At 46.1% G+C, this 15,764-nt stretch overlaps 1 protein-coding gene across 1 annotated transcript in view; it reads left to right on the top strand.

Moving 5' to 3' along the window:
• The window catches only part of wnt3 (wingless-type MMTV integration site family, member 3), a 22,139-nt gene continuing 6,375 nt past the window's right edge, over positions 1–15,764 (top strand). Inside the window, exons 1-3 of the mRNA XM_031842974.1 lie at positions 1–446; positions 11,904–12,145; positions 14,925–15,190. Coding sequence (XP_031698834.1) covers positions 367–446; positions 11,904–12,145; positions 14,925–15,190 — 588 coding nt within the window. The 5' untranslated portion in view covers positions 1–366. The remainder of the gene's footprint in view (positions 447–11,903; positions 12,146–14,924; positions 15,191–15,764) is intronic.

Here is a 15,764-nt window from a genome sequence, read left to right as displayed (position 1 = left end):
CTTAGGGAAGAACCTCAGAGAGAGGGAGGGAAGGAGAGGACGGGTAGCGTGTGTGCATGTGTGTGAGAGACACTTATTCTCTTAACTACTAGGAGACAGACACACTTTCCTGGCCCGACTCAAAGAAGGGGGGAAAACAGGAGGAAGATCTTTTTTTTTTCCTCTCAATATCATTTTTAATCTTCAACCCTCATTCAACAATCAAGCTGCCCTAAAGCTTCTCTTCCTGGAAACTCTTCTTCTTCTTCACTGCCTGCTGGAAGTTCTATGTATTGATCCGGGGTTTTTTACCCTCTCTCTCACTCACACACACACACACACACACACACACACACACACACACACACACACTACAAGGCTTACCTCATGGATTTGTATCTGACTGGATATTTGATGTGTGTGTGGTTGTCCAGCTCGCGGGTGCTTGGAGGCTATCCCATCTGGTGGTGAGTACAAATCCACAGTTTCAGCATCAGAGCCTGTAAAGAGAGGGAGTTTTTTTTGGGTCAAATGATCATTTGTGAGAGGGCAGAGTGTGCACTTTCAGTTGACTGCGTGGAAAAATGTTCTCCGGCCCAGTCCAAAGAATCTTAACCTCAAATACTAGTGTAACGGAAAAGGCTCGCCGTTCTTTTCCCTCTCCACACTCAGGTCCATTTATCATGTTGGCGTATTTTGTGATGTAAAGAGGATGAATTTGAAGTTTGGGATCCACTTAATGATTGAAGATGTAGATGTTTTTTTGTATTTAAAAAGGAAAATACACAGCGCGTTGGTGCCATGTTGATATGAATTGTCAAACAGCACTGTGAGGACTCGCGAGTCATTTCTCCACAACGGTGTTAAGTCAGTGAGATCAGTGATTATTACGTAAATCGTGGATATATCGCTTAAGGACGATGACGCCACCGATGTTGCTCAGCAGAACTCAACAAAGCTTCAGAAGAAGGTCCTGTTTCTGCTCCATAATCAGCTTATTGAAGTGCAACCATATCATTTTAGGAGTGCCTCAGGGAGTACAACGATCGTGACTTATAAGATCAGCGTCATTTTGTTTGCTATTGTGCGTCACCGTTCTACATTCAGGCCGCCGGCTTCCCAAAAACATGCTGTGAATTGAATCTGAATTGTTTTGTGCTTTTTTTTTTTTTTGGTGGACGTATTACCAAAAAGTGTATTACATGCACTGACAAACTTGTACACGGGTTTTATTTTTTTAAATATTACTAATATGCGGTGTGCCACAGGGTATCAGCTGCAATTAAATTAATCTTTTTGAAGAGTTAAGCATATCATTTTGCTCTTCAATTGTACCACAATTCACCCCCTCCGCCACGGATTTGTCAGGAGACAATATGTTCGGGTGCCGCAGGGCTTTTATTCTTTGTTAAATGATCCCAGCAACTGAAATGTAGAGGTTTATCTCATTACAAATGCAGCTACATGCGGCTGACCTCATAGCTCCTGGTCTCCTTTTGTAACATAAAGCTTCTATTTTGGAGATATTTTTTGCGTGGGCGTATGACAAAGCTCTTTTGGCTCGCGACACAATACTTGTCAGAGCTACTGCACTTTTTAGTAGCCCAACTAGCATGTGGTCCCAGCGTTAGCGCTGTCCAAACCGCCAGCATCTTCTGGTTTCATTTACAGAGCAGGCAGCTGCCAAGCACACAGGCCACAGGGCTGAAGTGTTAATGGCAGAGAGGACTTTACACCCACTGCTGGCTTCAGCAGGAGCCATCAGACAACAGCGACAATAGAGCCTGGGATTCTCTGTGTGAATTACCTGCAGCTGTTCTGTTCAAGCAGCTTACATGACACCGGTATAATGTTCGAAACCTCAACAATGCGCACCGACCCTTTTGATTTGGGAAACAAATTTTTTGAAGTGCAGGGCCGGGGGAACGGGTTACTTGGGTAAAATGCAGGAGAGATGAAGAGCGGAGAGCCGTGGCTCCAGGTGACCAGGCGGGTGTGGAGGGATGGGTGTCAAACAGCTCCAGCAGTTGGCATCACCCCGGGGTGTCGAACACGTCCCAAAAAAGAAGACGAAATGAGGCGGTGCGTCAAAAACAAGGGAGGGTGCCGAGTTTCAGCGAGGGCCCGGGAAGGCTCCTTCTCGGCTTCCGTCTCAGGGGCGACGACTTGGCCATAAATTCTCCAGCTAAGGTGGGACGGGTTGTGAGGGAAGAGCAGCTTTGACTGCTTCATGCCTGGGAGCCCTGCTTTTACAAGACGGGGTGTTGAAAAACCAAACGCAGGATAAATAACTCTGCCTGATATGCACATACGAAGATGAGGTGCAGTAGAGAGAGACATAGCAAACTAATGAGGTGGGTTTGGAGGAAGGCAAGAATGCAAGAATGTTGTGGGGGAACAGCAGCTTTTGCACAACATGAGCAAAAAACAAAGTTTGAAAGAATCCGTGACAGTTTAAGGCTTCGTGGCTGTGACTTCACAGACTCCACAGGTCCCACGGTGTCTCTGTCCAATCATCTGACAACGCCGTCCATGAAGAAATATCTGTTCTCGGACTTATTGCTGTGTTTTGGTTTCACCAGTCGACCTAAAGAACATCTAAGAAGCTGAAGCTGAGGAGTATGATGTAATACTCTGTTCTTATCAAACACAGAGGTTGTATTATTGTATCGCAGCTTAACTCCTCAGCTGAAGCCGGCTGTGTTGTTTGTGTTCCTTGAGTGAACGATGACAGTCACTTTCAACAAGGAGTTAGCTCAGCTGATTCTACTCCAACACCAGCCGTCGAGCATCAGCGGTGATTATCGGTTTAACGCTGTCATATCACGCCGCACAGCTACACTTTAAATCCAATAAGTGTTATTCTCTCACTCCTCCGTTATCACACTGTTAAAGATGCACAGGAAAGAGACGTTGTACACTTGATGCAGATTGTTTTTTTGCAATTTCAAGTAGGGAAATTCTCATATTGATTCAACTTTTCCCCCTAAAATGTTTTCATGCTTCAGATTACTAAGAATGTTTGTTGTTATGAAATCAAAGAGAGAACTATGGGGAGGGATGGAGGGAACTGAGACACAGAGACAGATAAAGAAATGAGGCTGTTGCATGGAAAACTGCTCCAAACAACCGTTTTGAATATTTTTTACAAACAGCAAACACTTTGCTGGCGTTAAAACGATCATCAGTGCAGTCCTGACTCCTGACCAATCAATCTTTAGTTGAATTAGTTCACTTCCACTCAGGTGAAACAACAGCAAAAGCAGACTTAGGTTACGAAAGACAAGAAATAGCATTTAACAGTGCAGTGCAACAATTATATATGTATTACACATATAAATACTAATCTACTACTCAGCATCATAAAAGCTTTCAGTTATTCAATTTCAACATCCTTTAATTAGAATCTGGAGGATGCTTAATCCATAAATAGGGCTTCCTGACTAACATTGCATTTGCCGTTTGAAGGACTACTTGTGGAGGTTTTTCTCAATAAAACCGGTGGCTCACCTCTCCAAGCTATCTAGGTTTCCTCAAACTGCCCAGTCTATACACAGACCTCTCCCAGTTCAACCTGAGCGGCTTAAATGGGGCTCTAGAGTCCATCTCTGGGTCTCAGGAATGTCATTATCTGACTGAGACCCCCCCCCCCCCAACCTCCAATCTTCAATCCAATCTTCAACCCTGACCATTGGCAAAGGGATCACTTAAATGATTCTTACTGCGGAGAAAATCCTCCGTCCGCCGCCTTGTGTGAAAAGATCAAGGATGTTCGGCTATTATTCTCAGCGGCGCGGTGGAAGGTAGAGAAAAGAGCAGGAGAGTCCAGAAGAATGTCATTCAAATGAGACTTTAGGCTTCCATTTTGAATGGCTGAGGGCCGGAGTCAAAGGCAAGTTTGGGCTCAAGCCAAAAGAAAAATGTCTCCACAGAAAGTCACATCCACAGGAAATTCTTTAAAAACACGTATGATTATGTAACATGTCCCAAAGTAGGTGTTTAGCCACTGCAAAGCTGTTTTTGTGAACCGTCTGGTGACACTTTAACGTGCTGATCTTAAAGAACATTGCCGATCACAATGGCCAAATAAACTGCACCGGCCTTCAACTGCACTCGTACCGTATTTCAAAGCGGCCAAGGCGAGTTTCTAATCTTCAAACACTGTCAAAGGACGGCGTGCTCTTGTAGGAAATGACAAAGTCCCCCTGATGCACAGCTATTAGCTGCACTAAAACACAGGCCGGGGCAGTTCCTCAAAGGGAAACCAGCAACGGCCAGAGGCAAAGAGATCGTCAGGGGACACGTGTGGAGGCACACACACACACACACACACACACACACACACAATTTAAAGTCTTCATTACCTGGCTGGATCTCACCTGCACGGCTTGTTACAGAGGTTAATTATTCGCAGAAAGCCATTTCTCTGGCACACAGGGGTCAGGGACAGAGACGTGTCGGTCGCACCTGTACAGCAGGTATTCAGCCAGAGCCCTCGGGTCGCTGACCGGGTCAACCAGACAACTAATCACGATGCAGCGGGGAGAGGAAAGGGAAGAGAGGATGGTAGCTCAATGTCTCTCAGAATTAGAAGGAATTCAGTTTACACATTTAAAAAAACAAATGCTATGAATAACTGCCTGACAGTCGGCTTCTTTAACATGGGACAAACAGCCTGTGAGTGAAATATCTGCTGACAGGCAAACTCTGTTAGCCGAGCTCAACCCCAACAATCACACCACAACTTTTTCCCTCTCCAAATTACCCAAGCACGCGAAAGTCAACAGCAATTAGGTGTTCTAACTACTTTAAAAAAACACACACACACACACACAATGCCGTGTTTGAAATTGCCACCAAAGAACTTCCAGACATTAGACAATGGAAGATTCCAGAGAATCCACTCCGAGTTATGATTTGCATAGGATGCATTACTGCTGACAATTCAAGCAGCGATGCCAACAAGCTGCCCCTAATGAGCGGTGGCAGGGAACAATGCACTGTTTGAGTTGTGGCTCATTCACACAAAGACTCTCATTCAAACAGGCTCGAATCAGACTCTGTTGTGTCCACCTTTATACGGACACACCGGGACGCCGAGTCTGTCGAGCATTCGTCATTCGCTCATTCCCCTTTCTGACGAGCAGGTTCACAAGTTTACACCCTGTTCAGTTTCCCTCTGCACGTCTGCATGCTTGTGACTGCAGGGGCTCCTTGTCCCAACTCCACTCTCAGCAGTCTGCAGAGGGAGAAAGAAAGAACAGGTTGTTTCAGGGGTCCTGTCATTTTTCATCGATCAGCCAGGAGCTGTCGGACCACAAATCAAAAGTGTGCCAAAGCAAAAAGGGAAGACAACAAAACACAGACGGTAGCTTTGCATTCCAGCCTCCACCAGGAAAAGTCCCATCCTCGGGCGAAGCCGGCAACTTTCCTTGGCCCACTTACTCTCTTTTCGAGCGTCTTTGTCTCTCTGCGGACTCTGCTGTGGGATTTATAAATGAAATTCTGATGGCAATGTTCTCAGCTCTGCCAGGGCCTCGTTTAGCAGCACGGTGTCCTCGGGGCAAATCTGACAAGTTGAGCTGCGGCGTCAACATATAGAGGTAAAATAGAGGTAGATTGGAGGTTAATGCAAACAATATTCTCGCAGTCTGTTACAGCAGAAGGCTTCTTGTTTCTCGCAGACGAGGTGACAGAATGCACTCAGGACTCAGCGCTTCAGGCACAAACCCGGCATAAACAAACTTTATTAATTTCTCTTTAACGAAATAAGTTAACTTGTTCAGACAGGGCTAAGAATGACTGGCACACATCGTCAATAAGAGCAAAGACTCATTGGAATGCGATTGCCTTTTATCAAATCTGAAGCCACAATTAAATATGTTCTTTCAAAGGAGACGTTGGGTTTCTACGAGAACACGTTTACAGGATTTAATGATAGAAAACACCGAATGTACCTGGATTCAAACTCGCTCCATCTTCGGCACTTTAAGCCCCTCCCCCCTCCCTCCCAAAAAAGCCCAGTCTGCTCTGATTGGTCAGCATTTCCGTTTCTTACGCAACGCCGGCATCGCCATCTTCATGGCATCACATCAGACGGGATTGAGCGAGACCTTCACGGCATTAATATAGCACCTAAACCTGCTTTATGATAAACACAATACACAGAACTCCTACTTTCTACAACATAAGAGTGAATCATTTCAAATTCATTATCAAATCTATTTATCTGTTAAATAAATACAATAAAGTTCATATTTATGAACTCGGCTAAACGTTTTGTATCGAAGAGAGATATGAATTTTGATGATTGACTCATTTACAGCATCAGAGTTGAACAAATCTTGGGCATTTTGCTAACTTACAAACCCTAATTCTGCACACAAAAGGTGTAGTTACTTGAACACATCATCAGATCCAAGTCTCCTCCAACAGCCCGGAGAGTGTTCCAACTTTTAATCATATCATTACCTGTCAGCAGTTATCAGCACGTCCCGCAACGAGGGTGCAAGCCGGTACGCCATTCAGGCTCTTAACAATGTTTGAGCAACACAAACAAAGGCATCCCACCTCTTGCCTTTATCTTTCTAATTGATGACCTTGTTGGAAGAAGGAACTTACAAGTAGCAACACAACCGTGCAGTTCACTCTGCCTTCATACATGCATGCAGGTTTCCATGAGCCTTTGAACAAGCGCCTCAGGAGTAATGCACGGAGGGATGGATTGTGACAGCCTCTCTAATCCCTCGCTCTTCCTCATACTTCGGTCGCCACTTCAACGCTCCAATTTGTTCTGAACTACAAGCCACTAAAAACTTCAGTCAAAACAACAGGAACCTAAAACGTGCTATAAATGTCTTTCTGACCGGTGCTCACAGCTGAAACAAAGAAAAAAGTTGACTTCAGTCCAGTTAGGAGCTATTTATACTTTGAGTATTTCCAGTTTCTGTTATTTTAGACTTCTACTTCAACTTTTCACTCAACGGCATTTATCTAACAGCTATATTTACTTTAACTTAACACACAAAGCTTATCAAATGTGCATTTAAATCAAGTAAACTATCCCACAGTACGTTAATCAGCATCAACATTAAAATGCTGCATATATGTTCATCTATTAATTATAACAATCACCACTAATATACACAGGAGCCGTTCTGCCTCTATGGGTACTTTTACTAGTGAAGTACATTAAGTACATTCTGCTAATAAGTACTTTTACTTCAATACAATCTTAAATGCAGGACTTGTAATTCAGTATTTCATCTTGTACTTAAGCAAAGGAACTGAGACTCAGAAGCAAAATAGTATTTAACGTAACTTACGTGAACTTACGTTACGTTTACTGTCACGTTAATGACCTGGGTGCGCGAGCGCATTAAGGAGTAGGACAACAATATAAAACACTATTTTAAATTTGCAGTAAAAGTACTTCACTAACATAAAGAATGCGGAATGATTAAAGGTGTGTTAGAAATGCTGTTGTGCCGCATAAATCATCTTTTAGATTTAAGATAAAACGTGACATTAATAGAAACAGTGCTAACGTTTAATGCTAGCTAACGTTAGCAGGTCATTTAACGCTGTTTTGAAGACGTGTGCAGATTCCTCAAAGATTCTTCTGACGTTATCCAATTAAAACAAATAACCGAGTTAGCTGCAGGTGATGAGATGATAAGAGAAGCTGTTATGCATTATGACCAAAGATGGCAGCCAGAAGTGACACGTGACCTACTGCTGCAAAACAGTAATATTTATTGTATGTATGTATGCATGTATAATTTTGGAGGAGATTTTGGAGACTTAAAAACATTATGAGACGTGCACTCTGAGGCTAAGCAACATCTAAACTTTTAAATGCATGAAATTATTCCACAAAGTAATAACCTGTTTTGGCCATCAGTATGTAGAGTGTGCGCTCGTGTGTGTGTGGGGGGGTCTCAAGCCTTTGCCATGTTATGCTTGTGCAATGTTCTCAAAATGTATTACACCAAAGTCAGGGCCTGGTTTGTATTCTCCTCACTCAAAGATGGGCAACAACTCCGACAAGGTATATAGAAGATTACATGACGGTAGAATCTGAGCTGTCACCTGATCGTAATGACTTTGATAGACGAGGCAAACAAGCCGGAGATCAGCACCCAGCATCCTCTTAGATATTTGTACACAGGACCCTGGTCATGAACTTCAAACTGTTTCTGTGGGCCGTGAGGTCAGGTGTCGTGTTCTGCTCGACAGGTTCAGAGGGTCACCTGGTACTTTTTGTGCCTCTGGACACAGGAGGCTGTCACACAAAGAAAAGCCCATCTGTGCACAGACATGTGCTACACACTGACCCCTGTAATGCAGACCTCCCACAATAACAGCTGCAACATATTTCTGACAGTACAAGACTCCTTGCTCACAGACAAAATGTAAAGAACTGCAGGATGCTGCCACTTTTCAGAACCCTGCTGCAGATTGTAGTGCTTTTATTGCACTGGTAGTGGTTGAGTCAGTGTTACAGTCTTGATTGCGTGAATTTCCACTCTTCAGCGAGGTGTGTGGTGGAATCCCTTTGTTTCCTCCGTTTCATTTCTGTGGTTTCCAGCGGCCCGTCATACTTTCACATCAGCCCAGTTTAGAAAAACTGAGAAAACCCCCAACCAAGCCGTAACCACCACACCCCCCCAGGCCAGTAGAGGCCCCATACGGACCTGCCCGGGCATGCACCTGCCAAGCCCTGCTGCTCGCTGCTGCTCTGCTGCTCGTCTCGTCCCCTGCAGCAGATTCCCCCGGCATTCTGCCTCTGCGGAGGTCTCTGCGTCTGCTGCTCCCTCGCTCGGTTGAGACATGTTGCTCGTGGCTTCCCAGAAGTGAGGCCAAGCAGGCAGGATCAGCATGGCTCACATGTGGCCTGCTTGCATGCGTCTGTTTGCGTGTGTGTGTATGTGTGTCTGTTTGCACGATACGCCTCATAACCCCTCAGGGTTAAGACTCTCATTAGCACCAAGCCAAAAAGATATCCCCTTTCATCTCATCTGTCCATATGGATCAAGTGAGGCACATCCTTTGCAAACAAAGACAAATAGGCTGGTAGATCCACAGCCTATAGTCTAAACATGCGACGTCCACCGCAAAGTCCCATGCGGTTAGCTGATTGATTCCATCAAAAAATCCCAAATTCACTGGCAAAGCCAGTATGTCGGAGTGGTCGGTAAGCGGTTCAGCCGTCCTGAATGGAGCCTGAGATGTAGCAGAGGTTGGCGGTCTAAACACAGAGATATCTCACTTTCAGATTTTCCTTCTGAGTGAACCGACTGAAGTTGTGACATCAGGGGTTCAAATTCAAGCTCTGTGTTCAGGGGCATCACCCACTCTGGTCCGTCCCACGACTTGAGAGATTAATGGGCAGAAACCACGCTAGCAGACGTTGTAATTAAGGGCCCTTAGTCACTCAGTCACCAGACGGAGTGAAGTCAGCAACACTTGAACTCAGTGATGTCGGCGGGATCGGGACCCGATGGGATGAGCTAATGTGGCTGCCTCCGCTTCGCTAAACTTGAGACAAGAACATGAATGAGATTGATGAGCACTATCGGATTACTGCATGGGAACATCGAATTGGGCAAAACAGCATTTTTTTAAGTTTGAATTATTGAGTTGAATGTGAAACAAGAAACTTGTTCTTCCTCGTGCACAGCAGTGTTTGAGGGTTTTGAATAGCTTATGTAACCGTGCTGCGATCCGATAGCGTTTCATACGGAAACGTGAGAATCGTTTGTTGTGCATCAATGTCTGCGAGGAAGCAAACAACACAAGTGGCTTTTAGCCGATTATGTGATCATCATATATTCCATTACACCAGCTGTGAAAGCAAAACAACTCAGTCGCACGTTTCAGCGTGTAAGCCGTGATACCGGAGATCAGAAACATATTTGGGAGGGGAGGTGGGGGCAGGTTGTTTTTTTTGTTAGTAGCATATGTAGCCATATGTAGAAAGCAAAAGCGCCCATGAGCTGAGAACCTATCAAAGGGGGGGATTATTCTGTTTCTTCTCCTGTGACTTCAATGGCTTGACTTTTGTGTTGGGGTGGGGCACTGCGCTGCACTCATCCGTCAGAGTCAGTGGCTGCCACGATTGGGTTGCGCCCTGCGGGGGTCCTGAGGTCATCCCGAGCGGCGCTCTGATCTGATCGGCGTCAATTGTTCCCCGTGATCCCGTCGCAGGCCTCCAGCGCCACGCTGTCGGCCACAGACGCAGCCAACACATCTATTGTGAAGCGATCGCCTCTCGAGAACGCAGCGGCCCCGTACAGAAACATGTCTTCAGGTGATGCGCCAGATATAAATAAACAAGACATTTGAGTGCAACACCCTTCAGTAAATGCACAACCTTGTGGAAGAAACAGCACACCTTTGTTTGAGCTTGTCATCACAAAAAGCGTGTTAAAACACGGGCACGGCAAATATGTTTTCTTTCTCCCTCTGTCTCTCTCACACTTTTACTTCTAGAGAAATAGAAGGCAATTAAAGTGAATTACCTGATTGAAACTATAATGGTTTCTGGCATCACGCGCTGATCTCGGCTGTCTCGTCGTGGTGATTAATCCCTTCCATGGGCACATCTGCACGAGCCTTCTGGTGAGGCACATATCTTCAGATATGCTGTTTTTTTTTTTCATCCATCTGTTCTTGTCAAAATCAGCTACGGAGGGAAAAACCGCAAATCAGTGATGGAAGTGCTGCAGACGCAGGTGTTTTATTGTGTGAGAGAGGGGGCTTTTCCCCAAGCAGACAGTACTTGTGTGTTATCTGTTAGATCAGCAGATCTGTGTATCCTAACAAGTAGAAACACTTGAAGAGTCAGAACTAATAGCTTGTATCCCTGCCCTGAAGTGGGCCTACAACCCCTCCCCTCCTGGTGGGAAAAAGAAAGACAAAAATAAACAGCAGCTCTCAGTATAAACTACAATAAACAGATAATTCAATAAATCACTGAGCTACGCTGACAGTTAAACCTGAGACTAACGAACAGAGAAGTGATCTGCTCTCCAAAAGCTGGTTGACTTTGAGGGAGGCCTCCCTGGCAGGTCACCATCATTGTTATTGTAGGGTGGAGCTCATGGAGGGCACAGACTTGTACTGTGAGGCAAACAGTCTCACTTCCTACATCCTCTGACAGTGGAAAAGCACTAGGGCTGGTATTACATGATGAAACCAGTGCAATATACTTTTCCCAATACCTAACGTCAAGAGGTTTACACACGTTTCAGCAAAACCTTTTTTGTTTCATTCAACAAAAGGAAGCCAAATGTCACAAATGTTAAATGTTGTCTGAACACAACCAGCATTAGGAGACTTTGCAGCCCGTTCTCATTGCCAGGATGTCAGATACCGACGCACTAGACACCCTTTAGCGTCTGTATGAGCACCGCGCTGTCAAGGAACTACAATGTAAACCCATCTGTAACTGTGTCGACGGTGTTCGAGACCGGTGTTGAGTTATTTTGAAGTTAGGCTAGTGATGTGACGTGGGCCACCCGGTGCGTCTGACAAAGCGTCAGTATGTGACAAGTTGGAATGAGTTGTGTTGAAATATAATCATCCAAAATTGGCAAAATCTTATCTTATAAAATGAATACTAATCTGTCTAAACATACAAATGTCAGCTTTCACTCACTACTTGACAGTTTTCGTGCTACTTTTTGCTGGAAACCCAAAAAGTAGTGAATATAAACCCTAAAAAGCAAAGAATAAGAAATGTGATTTTTGTTTTTTAAGTTATGTTAAGTTCTGGCCTTTTAGGTGTTTGGTCGTGGTGATAAACCTCTTTTGGATCATGTTGCACATCTTTATATTCCTAGTCCGCTATAGTGCTTAACACAGATGCAGAGATGAGTCTCACCTGACGGCGCTCTCTTCTCCCTCTCTTGGTGTCACAGGTCCCTGGCCCTCGGGCAGCAGTACTCGTCTCTGGGCTCCCAACCCATCCTGTGCGGCTCCATCCCCGGCCTGGTGCCCAAGCAGCTGCGCTTCTGTCGCAACTACATAGAGATCATGCCCAGCGTCGCGGAGGGGGTCAAGCTGGGGATCCAGGAGTGCCAGCACCAGTTCAGGGGCCGACGGTGGAACTGCACCACCATCAAGGACAACTTGGCCATTTTCGGCCCTGTGCTCGATAAAGGTATGCTTGACTCTTTGCTGCTGTATTTAATGACGATGTACATATGTATGCAATGCTTAATAATAATAATCTGTGCCAAAACTACTACTGTATAAAAGCTCTGGCTGAGGCTATTGCGAGCTGCTACAAAACGCACACCCTGAGGCTCAGCACTGCCTGTTCTCTGGGCTTCTGCTGACAAACGCCTAACCAGGGCAATTACAATAATATACACCTTTCCTGCTCTGCAGTGAGAAATGGGCGCAGGTACAAGCTCCGACACATTATTCAACTTCCATCCATCTTTACCTCCAGTATCGCATTCGTCTTCGGAGTTTTTTTCCCCCCCGAACAGTGTTTACACTCACGTACATGAAAGAGGGTCAACGCGGTGAGAATCCATCAACAAAACCTGACAAGCACAGCTGATATACTGGAGACATCCATCAGGCGCTTCACAAACAGAATACTAATTGTACGATATGGCCACACTGACTGTGTCCTTGTAGAGAATCCCACTAAACCTGACAGTCGGGGAGGGGGGTACAATAGACACAGGTGTCCCGCTTAAGGCCTTGCAGTCCCTAATTCTAAAAGGTAGAAGTTTATGTGTCGTGAGCGAGGCTGCTGATTGGAAATGAATTACCCTGTGTGTCAGAGGGGAAGGAATCTGGGCAGAACTGGGCAGTGTGAGCAGTCCAAGCTCCTCAGTCAAATAAAAGGGAGAGGGGAGGCCAAATGAGATTACAGGCAATAGAAAAGGGCCGGGGGGCTCCGCTCAACCCCTACTGTGCATGAAGACCAGTGCGCGCCTCACACAGTCCAGCTCCCACGGACGCCCCATTCACACGCCCTTTTGACTCTGTCATGAAAACAGGCTGAAAGGGGATCTCTCCCAACCCTAGCCCGGGTGTGCGCTTTGGGATGGGGAAGCGAAGGAAGGAAGGAAGGAAGGAAGCAGGGAAGGAAGGAAGAGCAGCTCACTTTGGGAGTGATGAATGGAAAAGTTGGGAGTTAGGAAAGGGAGAGCTACCAACCACCAGCCCGAGCCACCTTAAGCGGCGCGTTGGCCACGGCGGTGCTGTTGGTGGATGCCGGGAGGAAGTGGGGGGTTGAGGTGCCGTGGTGGTGTATGGGATTTCAGCTCAGGGTGTTGGCGGAGGGGTGGCTGAAGAGAGGGGGGGGGGGGGGGGAGGGAGTTTAGGGAATGCCAGCTCCGGGCAGAGCGAGGCTGTGGGGGCGCGAGTCGCTGGGCCCTTTGTGTGGATAATACAGTGTGACACAAGGGAAACAAAGGCGGATTGATGGGCCCAGCAGGTAGCAGAAGCAGCGCTAGCCATGGCTAACAGCCAGAGCTCCAGGGGCCCAGGGCTCACAGGCCCCCGTTGTGGAGGGCCCAGCTAGGCCTGCCAGGGCGAGCAGGGATGCCCGACCTGAGGACGGAGTGTCTTCCAATCATGCACTGGGGATTTAGAGCAAAACTGTATCCTTTTACTGAGAATGAACGGTGGAAATACAGCTTTCATAGACACACAGTTTCATCGTTTAGATCAGATGCATCTAACATATCATACTGTGAACATATGGGTTCAGTATTTTTCAAATATTACTGAAAATAGTTGTGATTTACAGTATTTCAGCATCTGCATTACACTTTCACAACAAAAAAGGCACATCAGTTGATCCATCTGACATTTCACCTTTGATATTATTAGCATGCATACAATGTCAGAAAAACAGACAAACGGCACAAATATTGATCCTATTGGCAACATATTAGCCCTACAGGCTAGTATCAACAGGATTAGTTTTGTTTTGCAACTTTGCTTGCGGACACTTTCAGGGTGGGGAAATATGACCCGCCTCCAGACAAACATCAGTAAACTGTGTTTGTGGCTTGTAAACTTGATTCTGATCGAGTCTTGAAAGCCTCGTTGGCAGCAGAAAAGCTTGAAGAATGTCTGGCTTTAGTAGCCACTGTGGTCTGCAAAATGTGGGTCTAATTGTCTGGTCGTGATCGTACATATTTCAAAACTCAGAGCACGCAGTTGTGGATCTCAGAACCCCCCCCCACCCCCCTCCCTCTGTGTGTCTGTATTGCATGTCTGTTACACAGCTAGCGGAGTGTAATGGCTGAGCCACGTTAAGTGTGCTGTGATTGTGAAACAATGGTGTCCGGTTACGTAATAAGCTGTTGCCTTCAAAAGGAGGCGTAACTCCATCCTTTGGTGTGAAAAAAAGAAACAGGCCGACACACTGCTAGGTTTCACCAGAAGGCCCTGGGCTATGAACAGGGACGGGTGGGAGGTGTGTGTGTGTGTGTGGGGGGGTGATAACATTCCTGAAACACTATCCAGATGCAAAGCAGCACACCTCAGGGATGACAGGAGGTCACCGAGATCCCACTGAGCGTTAGGCCCTCCTGACAACAACCACAATGGGCTGATGTCACTGCAGGGACTCTGCTTTTTAGGCTCCTTCATGTAGTGTGCGCTTCCTCATCGCTGACGAAGATCATGTGGTAAATACTGGGAGGCATGTTTACATATTGTCAAATAATAAAAGGGTTAAAAGTTTCTTTCCCAAAGGGTTGTTGTGTTTCACAGTGGCAATCACCGGTGCATAAATGCCTCTGCAAAGATGTTGTGTTAAAAGGTTATTGCCTGGATGTATCCCTTTCAATATGTCTCTCTGGATGTTGGCAGCAGTAAAGATTGTCCATGTTAAGCACAAGATTGACTCACACTCTCTCTCTCTCTCTCTCTCTCTCTCTCTGTCTGTCTTCATCCGTCTCTCTCAGCAACCAGAGAGTCGGCGTTCGTCCACGCCATCGCTTCAGCGGGCGTGGCATTCGCAGTGACGCGCTCCTGCGCCGAGGGCACGTCCACCATGTGCGGCTGCGATTCTCACCACAAGGGCCCCCCCGGGGAGGGCTGGAAGTGGGGCGGCTGCAGCGAGGACGCAGAGTTCGGGGTGCTGGTGTCCAGGGAGTTTGCCGACGCCAGGGAGAATCGTCCGGACGCCCGCTCGGCGATGAACCGACACAACAACGAGGCGGGACGCTCGGTAAACACATTTAGAGACACCTGAGGAGCATGTGCACAGATATACCATACATAATAATCACCATCTAAATACTCGTGAGATTGTTTCAAATCCATGTGCCATCATGAAGAAGTCTCCGATCTTCTGGGAAGGCTCTCCACAGGATTCTTCTGGAAGGCATTTCTGCAGGGATTTGCATCAGTGAGCTCCAACCCTGATGTCATGTGATCGGGTCTGGCTCTAGGGGCTCAACCAAAGAAATTCTTTGTGTATGATTTTATTGACTAAGCAATTGATTTAATCAGCAGATCTGGAAAAATGTGTTTCTCCACAAAGAATCACACACAAGCACCAGTGTAAATCTTGTGTTTACCAGAGAGAAGTTTCTTGGAAAGATGTCATTCAGCCTGAAAAAGAGCAGAAACTAGTCGACTAAAGTAATGTTAACCGACTAAAGAGCGACAGTTTACTCAGCTAACCGACTAAGAGGGGGCGGCCCTATCCGTCTTTTAGTTGGTTTCCCAGTTCATCCCAAATCGTTCTGAATATCACACTTGGCACCTTTAACATTTCCCTTCACTTCAACTGAGGGGCC

This window comes from Anarrhichthys ocellatus, unplaced genomic scaffold (assembly GCF_004355925.1).
Source record: "Anarrhichthys ocellatus isolate YVR2014 unplaced genomic scaffold, GSC_Weel_1.0 scaffold4, whole genome shotgun sequence".
NCBI classification, from domain to species: domain Eukaryota; kingdom Metazoa; phylum Chordata; class Actinopteri; order Perciformes; family Anarhichadidae; genus Anarrhichthys; species Anarrhichthys ocellatus.
The sequence above is the reverse complement of the archived record's forward strand: the minus strand, read 5'-3'. Positions and strand labels throughout refer to the sequence as shown.